The sequence below is a fragment of the Vigna angularis genome, chromosome 11 (genome assembly GCF_016808095.1).
Source record: "Vigna angularis cultivar LongXiaoDou No.4 chromosome 11, ASM1680809v1, whole genome shotgun sequence".
In the NCBI taxonomy this organism is placed as follows: Eukaryota; Viridiplantae; Streptophyta; class Magnoliopsida; order Fabales; family Fabaceae; genus Vigna; species Vigna angularis.
Genome location: NC_068980.1, coordinates 10,228,618 through 10,242,357, shown reverse-complemented (window position 1 = coordinate 10,242,357; position 13,740 = coordinate 10,228,618). Strand labels below are relative to the sequence as shown.

Genomic DNA, 13,740 nt, shown 5'->3' with positions numbered 1-13,740 from the left:
GGGGTTAACTTTTTTTCTCTCTCCTTTACTTTTCTGTGCAAAGCAGTTCTTTATCAGTACTTTATCCTCTGCACCTCTGGATAAATAATAAAAAATAAATGATTGTATCCTATTTAAACTTTTAATATTATATAAATATATACTACTTGTTTTCTAAGTTTATATATAAAATTGCACGGTCAATTTTGTTTATAACATAGATTTATTTAATTATTAAAACAATATTTTAGAGATTAATTATTTTATGATAATGAAAGGTGTTTTAAAACTTGCACTGCAGTAACGTTATTAATTATTTTATTATAGAGTAATTTAAAATTTAATTGAATTCATCAAATAATTTTTTTATTTGATTTCAAATCCAAACCTCATTCATCGTCTTCAAGCTCGAAGCACTGGGTGAACCAACCAACCCTTGGCTATGGCTTTCTCATCATCATTCATCCCGTTAAAAAGAAATTAATTTAAAATTAAAAGTAATAGTGGACATTCTATTATAATTAAACTTTAATTTAAAATGATTAATTTTATATAATTAAACATTTTTTATTCTAATTTAACTTTAGATGATACTATTTTACATAACAAATGAAATCATATAAAATAAAAAATAAAAATATATAAGTTTTTATTTATAAAATATTTTTCAAATATAATTAAAAAAATTGTATGATAAAACATCAGTTGAAATGAATTTTATCTTTTAAAAAACATTTAAGAAAATTGTATCACAAAATATAACAAAATATATTTTTTTTTCGTCTTACAATCAAGTAGATGTTAAATTGTGTATTTTCCTTCGTATTTATAATATAATCTAATGAATTCAATTAAATTTTAAATTAAAACTTTAATTTCCTTCGTATTTATAATATAATCTAATGAATTCAATTAAATTTTAAATTACTCTATAATAAAATAATTAATAACATTACTGCAGTGCAAGTTTTAAAACACCTTTCATTATCATAAAATAATTAATCTCTAAAATATTGTTTTAATAATTAAATAAATCTATATTATAAACAAAATTGACCGTGCAATTTTATATATAAACTTAGAAAACAAGTAGTATATATTTATATAATATTAAAAGTTTAAATAGGATACAATCATTTATTTTTTATTATTTATCTAGAGGTGCAGAGGATAAAGTACTGATAAAGAACTGCTTTGCACAGAAAAGTAAAGGAGAGAGAAAAAAAGTTAACCCCGTTACTTTTAAACCACGTTTGAACGAAATTGAATTTTTTTTTAAAAGGGTGGACGAACTTGACACACTACACCCAAACTAGGGACAAAGAAATCAATTAAACCATTAAAGAAAGAAAAATAGTATATGTTTTCTTTATAATTTTGATACATCTATTACCTAAAAAAAATATAGTTATTTTTCTATTTAATTCTTTTTCTTTATAGTTGTTGAGCTCTGAGGAGTTTAACTTGAAAAAGATTTTTTTTTTAATTTATATATATTCAGTTTTTTAGACACAAGGTATTATTCACTTTTGTTTCATTTTTCATATATCTTTACATTTTATATCTTTATTCAAATTTCGAGTTAACTTATTTAATTAATGAAAAATTGACATTTTTATGATTAATTATTTTAAATAAATTAATCATTTTTGTCTTAGATAGAAAATAACTTATTTGTATTGGTTTAATAAAAGATATGAGGAAGGTACTTCGTATAAAAGAGAAGATTTGATAAATAAAAAGAAGAAAACCTATAAATTTATTATTTTAAGATTTTAGATAGAATCTAACATTATAACCTCTTATATGGATTATCTCATTATTAGTATCCAGTCTATCCAAAAAATGAAGAATTTTAATTTGTGATTTTTCTGTATTGAAAGTAATTTTAGTAAGTGTTTCAGGAAAGTGTGTTCTCTTAAGATAAAATGACGATTCAACTAAAGGTCAAAGTCAGAATTAAGAGAGAGTGAACCAAATGTGAAAAGACTCTCACACTTACGTTTTGTTCACTTGAGGGAGTTTGGAGGAGACGATTTGGGGGAGAGTGATTGAATGAATTTGAGGAGATTTGAAGGTAAATTTTTTGTTATTTATTTGAGTGGATTTGGAGGTAGATGAGAATGAATTTGGAAATAAAGTTTGTGAGAATTAATGTAGGATTTGATTGATGTGACAAATTTAAAAAAAATTGTTTAATTGGTAGAAATTAAAGATTATCAAAATGCCTCTAGTAATTAAAGTAATAAAATGATAATTGTTAAAGTTATATTTAATTGTAAAAATGTTTATAAAGAGTAAAAAATTAAAAATAATTATTAAAATTAATTTTTAAAATGTAAAAAAATTATAATTTAGTAAAATGAATTTTGTAAAAATTCTCCCTCACCCCACAAGCAAAGCACCCTCAACCTTTTTCGCTTCAATTTTTTATTTTTCATTGCTTCTTATTTTTTCTTTCTCTCTACCCCATTTTGCTTTTATGGGTTTTTGTGCTTGTTGTTGGGATCTATTTCATAATGGGTTTATCCCAAGGCCCCTGCACTGATTTCAGGGACCTTACCAGTGCCCAAACCTCTTTCTCCGTAGATCACTATTGTGACTACAACAAGCTCAAATTCAGAACCTTGCTCAGAAAAATGATTTGGGAATTCAGTCTTTCTTGTGTGGCCAACCTTCCCGGCGCTGGAGGGACTCCGAGAGGGGACTGAGTGATGGCAAGAAGACGAATTTGGAACACAATAAGGCGTGGTTGCTCGCGGGGTCTGGTGGGTGTGGAGCATAATTGTCCAATGCTGACCCTCAATTAGTTCACTCCTCTTTCAAGTTCAGTTTTTGTTCTCAGGTTGAGTTGGAGTCCCTCCACATGAGTTCTTCCAGTGTTGTGACCGTTTTGATGGTTAATTTGGATAATGGGGTGAGTGAATCTCGCGCCAAGGAAATCAAATGGAGGAGGATGGAGTCCTTGGAGAAGAGCATATCCCCTATGCCTCACTCCCTTCTTCTTCTTAATAGCATTGGAACTGAAGACCAACCATTGGAATCGAATACAGCTTCAGTTCTCCTTCTTCATATTCGTGGAATCGAATACTAGGCAATAGGAACCGAATACAACTTGGCATTGTTGTTTTTCATGGGGTTGAAACCGAATACGGGTTCCTTGGAACCAAATACGCTTTCCTCTTCTTCATCTTCTCCAGCTTCAAACACTCGTTCTCTTCATCAACCACTTTCTTCTTCATCTTCCATCAACATTATCTTCTTCATCTACAACCAACCTTGCAATGAAAAAACAACAAATTGCAACTGGAATTATTTTCAGATATAGGGACACTTCAGACTTTTTGGATTCCATCCCTCCAAATCTCACCACATTCGCGAGTGAGTGAATATTTCGTGATCTCGCGTTTCCCTTCAAATCTGTCCGCGCATTTCTCTTCATGTGAACACGTAATTCACTTCAAATCATCGCTGTTAAAACTGCGTAAACAATACTTTCCCTCGAAGTGAACACGATGTTAAAGAGGAGTTGCAACATATATGAAAGAAAACTCATAAACCCATTAAGATTCTTGATTAGAGGTAGTGTCACAACAAGTTGAGAGCGAAATTTTACATCAATTTAGGAAGGAACCAATGAAAACATTCTTTTTTTTCACTTCAAACAATTCCAAGCATTGTAAACAATGTATCTATCATTTAAAAACATTTTTCATTGAGTGTTCTCAAGCAAAAATTAGAGAGATTTTGTCTTAAACCAAAAGGAGATGACAACATTGTTACAAGGGTAAAATCCTCCCTTACAAACACGGAGCACAAACAACAAAACATTCAAACTATAACGCACTTATGAGGTCGAAGAGACATAAGTGAAACATATTGATATTATTGTACAAATAAAAATATTCAACACCAACTTTTATCCTGCTATATAACATTGTCTTTGATCATCATAATAAAACATAATCATTTTTAGTATAAGCGCACTCACATAAAAAAAATACAAATAAGAGCATACAATTAAATTATAATTTTTATTAGAATAAAGTTGTAAATCCTCTCACAAATTTTATAAAAATTTTATGCAGATTTATAAAGATAAAAACTGAACCTTGTGTTTGGATAAAACAAATTTAATTATAAAAATTTGAAATACATTATATTTGAAATACTTTTGATTGAATTTTCTTTATTTAAAAAATAGTTTGTTTTGATGGAGTAATTGAAATATTTTAGATTTTAATTTTATTTTTTGGATAAAATTTTTTTAATTCTACTTTAAAAATATGTTAATAAGTTAACTTTACCCTTAAGCCCAAGTAGACTTAGGTTAACATTCAGCGTAGGGAAACTCATCTTGAGTCACCTTGCTCTTAGGATTGGGACAAGTCATCTCAACCTTTGATTTGAGTTGACTCGTCTCAACCTTCGACTAGGATAACTCGAGCTAACCTTCGACATAGATTGACCTGCCTTGACTTTTGGTCCGAGTCTAGTTATGACTACTTATGATCTGATACAATTCGTCACGACTTGTCACACAACCTTTGACCTAATAAACACATCTCGACCTTTGATATGAATCAACTTATCTCGACATTTGAACCGAGCTAACTCGGCTCAACCTTCAACTAGGGACAAATCGGGTTGTCCTTTGGCGAGGGACAAATCGGGTTGACCTTTGGCGTAGGTCAAATCGAATCAACCTTCGTTTAGGGAAGAATCAAGTTGACCTTCAGTCTGGGCAAAATTGGGTTGACCGTTAGTCTGGGAAAGATCGGATCGATTTCCGACTATGATGATTTGTTTCAACCTTTGGATCAGGCCAAAATTTCTCAACCTTTCGCCCTAGAGTAAATCGACTTGACTTTCTCCCTAGACCAAATCAGCTTGACCTTCGGTCTAGACTAAATCTGGTTTACCTTCAACTTGTCCTAAATCAGCTTAACCTTTGGCCTAGGCCAAATTGACTCAACCTTTGTCTTGAGTGGAATCATGCCTGACTTTTGGTCCGTGTGGGATCAACTAGACCTTTGACTCGTGCCGAATTGATTCAACCTTCTGCTTGAGCCAAATATGCTCAACCTTTGATCTAAGCCAAATGCATTCAACCTTCGGTCGAGGTTGAACAATTTTGTCCTTCAACCCAGACCAACTCGTCTTGACTTTCAATGTCAAATCTTTTTGTCCTCCGGCCTAGGCTGATTCATCTTGACCTTCAACTTAGGTAAAGTCGACTCGACCTTCGACCTTAGTCGAGTCGACTTGTCCTTTAACCTAGGCCGAGTAGGCTTGACCTTTGGCCCAGACCGAGCCAACTTGACCTTAATTTTGATCCGAATTGTTTCTTCTTTCAGCTCATTATGACTCGTCTCAAATTTTAGGCCAGACCAAATCGTTTCGTCCTTTAACCTAGACTGACTCGTTGAACTTCGGCCTAGCCGATTAGACAAGACCTACGGCTTAGGCCAACTTAGCAAGATCTCTCGTCTTGGCCTACCCAACTCGACTAAACCGACTTAACTCGACCTTCAATCCAAGTTAACTCAAATGAGTCTTTTGCTTAAGTCAACTCGATTATGCCTTCAGTTTGGATGAACTTAGTTCAATATTCGTGGGTGAAATGAGAAGAGTGAAAAAGAGTAAAATTACAAATTTACAAATTTATTATATCTTTTAGGATATTTAAAAATATATTTTTATTAATTTAAAATACATTTTAAAAGAAATTAATTATTTTTAATTAATTTAAGTTATTTTGATTTTAAGAATTTTAAATTCTTAAAATACTTGAGTTATCTTTTTAAATTATCTCATTCAATATTTATTGAGTTTTGATGAAACCAATTAAATCAAATTTTAATTTTTATATTATTTTTTATTAGTGATAGTTTAATGAATACTTATGTAAAAAAAAGTAATAGTTGATGAACAATTAAGTTCTCTCAAAATAATTTTTTAGTGAAAATAAAATAAAATAAAATAGTTAAGTATAGCTTATTATCACTCTTTTCACATGTTTCTTCTTTGATTCTAGTTTTGGGTGATTAGTTTTATACAGTCTTAAGGGCTGAATTCTTTTGTTAGAATTCAAATATAGTTTCTATAATGGGTAGTCTTTGCTTCATAATAGATTTATGTTCCATAAATAAATATATAAAAGTGCTACTGATATAGTGTAAAGGATTAAATGATGCCATTGGAAACAAATAAAACGACTTTATAAATTTGAAAACAATGATTGATTCATTATATATATAGAACATGTTCTAGCTGTCTGGCATGATTCTATTTTGCCTTAAAAAACGATTATCCATTATGTGCACTAATTAAGAGAGAGAGAAATTCATAAGTATTTTCAACACTCAAGAATTCACAATTTTCTCATTTTCCTTTTTCTTGTTGCACATCCATATTCATTTTCTTTTCCTGTGGGTGTCAATGGATATATTTTCTCAAATGCATATATATTGAGTGGTTTTTCATGGAATTAATCAACCAATATATTTCGCTATCATCGACATAGGAACTAAGCAAAGACCTTTCTTCTTCAGTTCTGTCTGGTCGTTGTCACTTCTAAGACTTTCATCTCTCTCTCTTGGGGTAGTTTTTTTTCCCTACAAAAACAAAAAGGAACAACTTTTGTTAGTTTTTTTAAAAAAAAAACTTAAATTGTTCATCAACTTAGTTCCATAATCAACATGTATATGCATTGCAAGCTTTTGCTGAGTCGGAAGAAGGACACCATTTCAATCTAGGGAAAGCTAATAAGGAAAAAGATACGATAATAATTCCAACCTTCAATTAATGAAGAAATTTTTCTCAAATATCTTTTCTTTTCTTCCAAACAGTAAGAATGTAACAAATAATTATACATATATGATCAATAAAAAGTGCATTGAGTTTATCAAATTAGCCTGAAAATTCTCCATTTTTTCCTTTCCCTTTTGCTTTGTTAAACTGGTTCTCATACAATATTTTCAATAAATTAAATAATTATAATATGTTGGGAATCCAAAAGACCCATCAATTTCACTAAATGAAAAGAGAAAACACGAATGCATATATAAGATGAAGAAGAAAAGAAGAAAAATAATGAACCTTGGAACCTTTGACCGGAGAAGTTGCAGTATCTTCCAAAGCATCATCAACCCCTAAAGCAGTTTTGATCTTCTTTCTCTTCCTGAAACATGAATCCTGAGGTTGCGTGGTGTCATCATCAGTTAAGGTTTTATGAGCAGCACAGGAAAAGAGGGTGGAGTCGCTATCAACACCAGAGAAAGACACAGAACAACATTTGTGATCATCAATACGATGGTCGTTAAGGAAATCCTCAAAGTACTTAGTCCAACCACTCTCCTCGGAGGAGTCGCACTCACTTGTAGGAGGTTTGGTTATGGCAGAACTCATAGAAGCTGCACCAAGAAGATAAGATGAAGGAACGATGATGAAAATATTATTGGGGTTGGGTGGTGAGAAGTTTTAAAGAAGAAACGAAGAGTATAGTTATAACATATATGCAATAAAGAATGAAGAAATATGATAAAATATAGAGGAGTTTGGAATCTTGGGGTGGGGCATAGAGTAGGGGAAGTTAAACTAAGGTATGTGTCATTATGTGTGAGTGTTTGACCTTTGTGGTATGTGGGAAGAGGTTTGCAAAATTTTCTTCATGCCGGAGTTAACTTTCCACTATTGCTTTGAATTAGTCATTGCTTCGCCCTACCTATAGAACCTTGGAAATCTTCTTTCGGCTTAACTTAACTCATTCATTCTCTAATCTCAAACTCTCGCCAAGCTAATCTCATATCTTTCTCACAATATATCGTAATCAATTTCTCTCTTTTTCTTTTTGCTGCTTTTATATTTACAGTTCACTTAACTTCTTTCTTTATAATGCAAAACATCACAAATCTTGTTTTAAGTTTCAATTAAAAAACAGGCAACTAGTTAAATTTGTATCCATTTAAGTTAGATTTTTAACACATCTTTCTTATATTGAAAAGTATACATTTTGTATATGAAATTAAATTAATAAGTAATTCGTTTGACAATAGATACAATAATAGACTCAACCATTAATAAACTTTACTAAGAAAGATAGATTCTAACTTATTAATAATATTTTAGTAATTTATATGATAAATTATAAAAACTTAATATGAAGGAATGTTGATTTTATATAGATGGTTAGATAGAATGTCTTTCTCACATATATGGGGATGTATCAATGGAATAGTTTTAGTTGAATGTATAATAAATATTTGAGAGAAGAATTGATGGATATATAATTCAATTCAAACGTATCCAATTATAAACATATTTATATAGTTTGCTTAAAATTTTTTGAGTTAATCTATATTTCTATTAATCATCAGTCTCTCACTTACAGAATAAGAATGTTTACAAGAAAAGAAAATCAAAATGGAAAAAAAATTATCAAATAAAAAACAAGATGTAGACAGTGGAAGAACGCAAGATGACATCTATTGTGAGGAAGTGTGTAATTATGTATTTATTGTGGAAAAATATAATGATAATTAATTAATTTATTATATAGACATACCATACTAGTTGTTATCTGATTGGTTATTCTATTCTCCGATCGATCTTTATATATAAGAATTTGTTATGAGTTTTCATCACTGTCCTCAATGCTCAGATGAATCAGACTAGACTCACAAAAGTGTAATCGACCAGATCGATTTGTATTACTCCATCAGATACCTATTATATACATTATCATCATTACCTTTCTTTTATATATATATATATATATATATATATATATATATATATATATATATATATATATATATAATATAATATTTACAAAAATGAATTTCCTAAGTTCCACGTGTTAGTATAAATGTGTAGACTATTTGGATATAAAGCAAGTTCACTTGACTTTCTTTTGTGTCCCACCTTTGTTCTTACTGAAAATTGAAGCTAACTAGAAATATAATTGAATTTTTTTAGAATCTTCCGATTCATTTAGCATATTATTTGATATAAAAGTAGATTTGTAGAAAAATGGTTAATACTTTAATTAATTTCAATATTTAAGTTTGTGTTTTAATTGTTTTTAGAAAATCACTTCTAAAACATTATAAAGTTATGATCTTAAACAAATTTATCGTACTTATATTTATGTAAATAGTTTTATCTTCAATTAAGTTACGTACGTGTTTTTTAACATAAGTTTATTGGGAAAAATGTATGAAAAGAATTTAAAAATTTTAAAAGAAGAGGAAAACCTTAAAAAGAAGATAAGAAATAGAAAATGGAAGAAACGATTACTCCATCTTCAGTCAATTTATCTGATTTGAACCCATATTCATCAAAATATTTAAAAAACTTCAAATTAAATTTCTTCTTTTACAGACGAGACATTAATTGATTTGGAAATTAAACTATTATATTTATAACTCGCTGAGTTTATAAAAATGATTAAAAATATAAGTGTGAGTTTAAATTTGTAAAAAGCTGGGCATCATCCATCTCTTCATGCCATAGAGTCTTGAAAATCTCACGATATAATTGAGGAGGTAAAGAGAATTAAAAGGGCCTGCATTTTTTTAATGGTGACTTTATTTAAGTTTCTTGGTTTCATAATTTAAAGGTAGTGATGGTTGAAAAAGATAAAGAAGTAAGGCATGATGATTGGGTGGAATGATGTATTGAGAGTTTAATTTTGTTGACTTAAATCATAAACAAACACACGATGGTTTTGAAAAGAATAAAGATAGATGGTGACTTTGCGTTTTTTGTTGCCCATTTCTTTAACCACTTTTTTTTTTTCATTGTTTTGCTGATGATGTTGCTTCATGATTTTTTTATCTTCTTCACCTGTTAAACTACGTCACCAAAGATCCTATTAAAGGATATTAATTTTAATTCTCAAGAGTTTACTATTGCCGTGCCCCACAAAAAACCTACTATTCAAAACTCCTAAATTAAAAAGATAATCCATTTTTTTTCCTCTCTGGTTTTTAAACAGGTTTTAAAATTTTAAAAATGTTTATCTGATTATACTATATATCCAATTAAAAAATTTAGAAAAAAATGGATTTTTTTAAACTAAGTTTGGTAAGTGTGACAATCCGTTTTATTGCTACGTTTTAGTTTTCAGATTCACAAAGTTGACGGGGTATACGGATAGATTGAAAACTACACTGGAAGACAATTTTTTTTCTACTATTATTATTTTTTAATATTTAAGTTTTTATTTTAATCAATGGGATAATTAATATTACGAAAATATAATTGGCATCTACTTACGTATATATTGTTTTACTTAAGTTCAAACTTGATTAAAATATTTTAAAGCTGTAATGTAAGATTGATAGTGGAATATATATAACATGAAAAAAATATAATAATTGAAACTAAAATGTAAATAAAATAATCCGTTTACAAAGAAAAACATTTAAAGAGTTAAAAAGAAATTGAAAACAACTATTATAAACATTTTAACCATAAAATAAAATAAAAATTATATAAAAATATTATATAGATATGTATATATTTGTGATTTTATATCTCTAACTACTCTACTATCACTAGTAAAAAAAGCCTTTTTTAACGCGCCATATATACCTCGGTTTTACTGAAACCGAAGCATATAAAAACGCGATGGTTTTTTCGTAAATATTGAGTAGTTATATGCCTCGGTTGTATATTAACCGATGCGTATAAACTTTACTGTCTCGAGTAAAAGGCGAACCGAGGTAATTCCCTGTGACCGAAAGGCTTTAGGCACTGGTTCAAATTTGACCGAGGTAATACTCTGAAATTAGGCCCCGGTTGAAATTTAACCGAGGCCGTACCCTAGGTTAAAATCACGAATTTCACTCTCGCTCTCTCGCACTCTGCACTCTCGCTCTCTCGCACTCTGCACTCTCGCCCTCTGCCCTCTGCCCTCTCGCCCTCTCGCCTCTCGCCTCTCGCCCTCTCGCCTCTCGCCTCTCGCCCTCTCGCCCTCTCGCCCTCTCGCCCTCTCGCCTCTCGCCTCTCGCCTCTCGCCTCTCGCCTCTCGCCCTCTGCCCTCTCGCCCTCTCGCCCTCTCGCCCTCTGCCCTCTCGCCCTCTCGCCCTCTCGCCCTCTCCCCTCCCGCCCTCTCCCCTCTCGCCGCAAGTCGCCGTTCAACCACGCCGTCGGCCGCTGCCGTTCCACAGTGCTCGAGAGAGGGATCTCCTCATCGCAAGGCTTTCATCGTCACGGTAAGCCTTCTGCACTCAAACATTCATAGATCTAAACCCTCCGTTAGGGTTTCTTCTCCTTTTCACCATTTCCCTTCGATTCCACCGATTAAAACCTTGTTTTCACCGTTACAGAGGCGTTTGCAGAGGCATGCGGGACAGAAGCCGGTGAAGGCTTCGTCGGGGTGGCGGGGCAGGAGGTGGAGGGACGGCGGGCCACGCCGTTGGGGAAGAATAGAGAAACTTGGCTTTCTGTTTCACCATGTGCGAAGAGGAAGAAATTTGGCTTCTCTAACTTTCTGTTTCATCCATCTCTGAGTTTTGTAATATTGCTTCTGAGTATGTAATTTTGCTGCATCTGTGGAGAGAATTTTGACATTGGATGTTGTAATTTTGCTGATTCTGTTATGAAATTCTTGATTGTTTTAGATTTTTGAACTGTAATGGGAAGAAATCTTTGGTTTGTTTGGCGTGACAGAATGAATGAATTATCTGACTTCTTTCATTTTTAACGTTTTCAATCTGGGATTCTGGGTTTGGAAATAGAATAAAAAAAAATCCTACTACCTCGGTTTAGGTTCTAACCGAGGCCGTAGAGACAGAAAAAATAACGCGATTTAGAACCGAGGCAGAAAGGTTACTACTTTTTGTCTCGCCTGAATATGCCTCGGTTCAAAAACCGAGGCCTATCAGTGAAATTAACCGGTGCCGTATCCTTTTCCTGTACTAGTGTATATATACTTTTGTCAACTATTAATTATTTTCTAAACCAGTTCAACAAGTTTTAGTTACTATAGTTCGTTTTTCAGCTTTTAACTAACTTTCTAGTTTCCAGTAAGTTAAGGGTGTACGTTTAACGTAAACGAGAGATTTATGAATTCTTTTTAAATTGAAGTGTAAGTATAGTTAAAAAAATATTCAGTATATAACTCAATAAAAAATTGCAAACCTTATAATATTTTTAAACTAAAAATATATATTTTTTATTTTCAAAATTAAAATAAAAGTCCATGAATTAAAAAAAAAAAGGATTTTCTAAATATTAAACTTTAAACGCTACAATTATTCTTTCAAAACTAATTTTAATCTCGAAACAATAAATTTAAAAGATTGAAACTGTATTATTTTAATTTGAGAAATTAAAATAATTTGGAAACTAAAACCGGATTCAGTTGAAATTTCAACCAAATTAAATCAAAATTACACCTTTCAGCTGTGGATTTTAACAGAAGTAGCATCCATATTTGAAAGTATGAAGTTCTTCTCCTTCAACTGCAGAAGTATTAGTTCGCTGACAAAATGAAAGTACTGGTACATGGTTATGAAGAATCCAATGCCATGGAAAATTAACCTTTGATAAAATTCATGGAAGACAATCTTGAACTAATCAAACTGATGATATATCACTTGGAATCGAAAAGGAGAAAACGATTTGACCGAAAAAGATGTATATGGACCACACAACACATGCGAAATTTGCAAAAGTTCAACCTGGGTGACTGTTTTATGAGGACAAAACACACATGAGCCTATACCACGATGTCTCTGTGTCGTTGAACTTTTCGTCTCAGTGGAAATGTAGATTTGTCTTCCACCACCCCCATACGTGACTCATGCTAAACCTCACGAATAATTTGACTTATTAAAATCTACTTCACCCTCAAAGAACTCTCTAGCAAACAATGCATTCAGCACGTAGCAATTTTGTTTTCAAATATATATGTGTTGTGACCAGTCATGTATATACTAGAATATTTATTCTATACGAATCATCACTATCATAATATTAATTGATAACATTAAATAACTATTTTGACATAAAATTGGTCCATAACGAAATTGGTATATTTAAATTTTCGGTATTTTTAATACTCAATATTTAATAAAATACAAATTTAGGATTAATATTGATTTTATTACTCCTAAAAGAAATCGTATTAACATTAACCTATAACTATCATGTCAATAACTATTAAAACTAAATTCACATATATTTTAAATGTTGATTTTGTAGGTAAGTGTTTCTGATTTTTTTTCAATTAGAACTATCATAGAGATGATAGAGAAAATGTTAGAGTGAGAAAGATGACACAAAAAGGGTTGAGAGGAATGAGGGATGAGAGAGGGATAAGTAAGGATTTAGGGTTTTTTGTTTTTTTTAGTTTTGAGAATGAAAATTATTCAATTACCTTGACCTTATTAAAATTCATAATATAAGAGTATTTTTATCTACTAAAACTCGATACACTTTGCTAAAATATATCAACTTAAAAAAAAGATTAAGTATGTTAGCAAACCTCTAATACAATAGAGATTAGTGGTTGTATTTATCCTCAACAAGGAGGTGACATCCAATGCCAAATGAACTTCATGATCTCATATATTTTTTATCTTCTTGCTTCTCTAGGTTGTCAAACTCTTTAGTTTGATGCAAAAACTTCTTATCACTAAATTAAATATAAAAAATGAAGATTAAGGTTACAAGCTAAAGAAGAGTTAATTTTGTTAATAAAATATAACTAAGATAATGGTAAAAATTAAAATTATCAAATAATGATAG

At 30.9% G+C, this 13,740-nt stretch overlaps 1 protein-coding gene across 1 annotated transcript; it reads right to left on the bottom strand.

Annotated features, from left to right (window-relative positions):
* Window positions 1-6,257: 6,257 nt before the first annotated feature.
* On the bottom strand, window positions 6,258-7,468 carry LOC108333767 (vascular-related unknown protein 1). Its single transcript, XM_017569242.2, has 2 exons — window positions 7,081-7,468; window positions 6,258-6,596 (listed from the first exon to the last, which is right to left on the bottom strand). The coding sequence occupies exons 1-2, from the start codon at window positions 7,387-7,389 to the stop codon at window positions 6,474-6,476; spliced, it is 432 nt and encodes a 143-aa protein (XP_017424731.1). The 5' UTR covers window positions 7,390-7,468; the 3' UTR covers window positions 6,258-6,473.
* Between the last annotated feature and the right edge of the window lie 6,272 nt (window positions 7,469-13,740).

Excerpts from the sequence above, each read along its gene's own strand:
- LOC108333767 (XM_017569242.2), bottom strand. The coding sequence starts at position 7,389 with ATGAGTTCTGCCATAACCAAACCTCCTACAAGTGAGTGCGACTCCTCC. Across the intron at positions 6,597-7,080 it reads CTCCGGTCAAAGGTTCCAAG|GGAAAAAAAACTACCCCAAG; the intron begins GTTCATTATTTT and ends TTGTTTTTGTAG.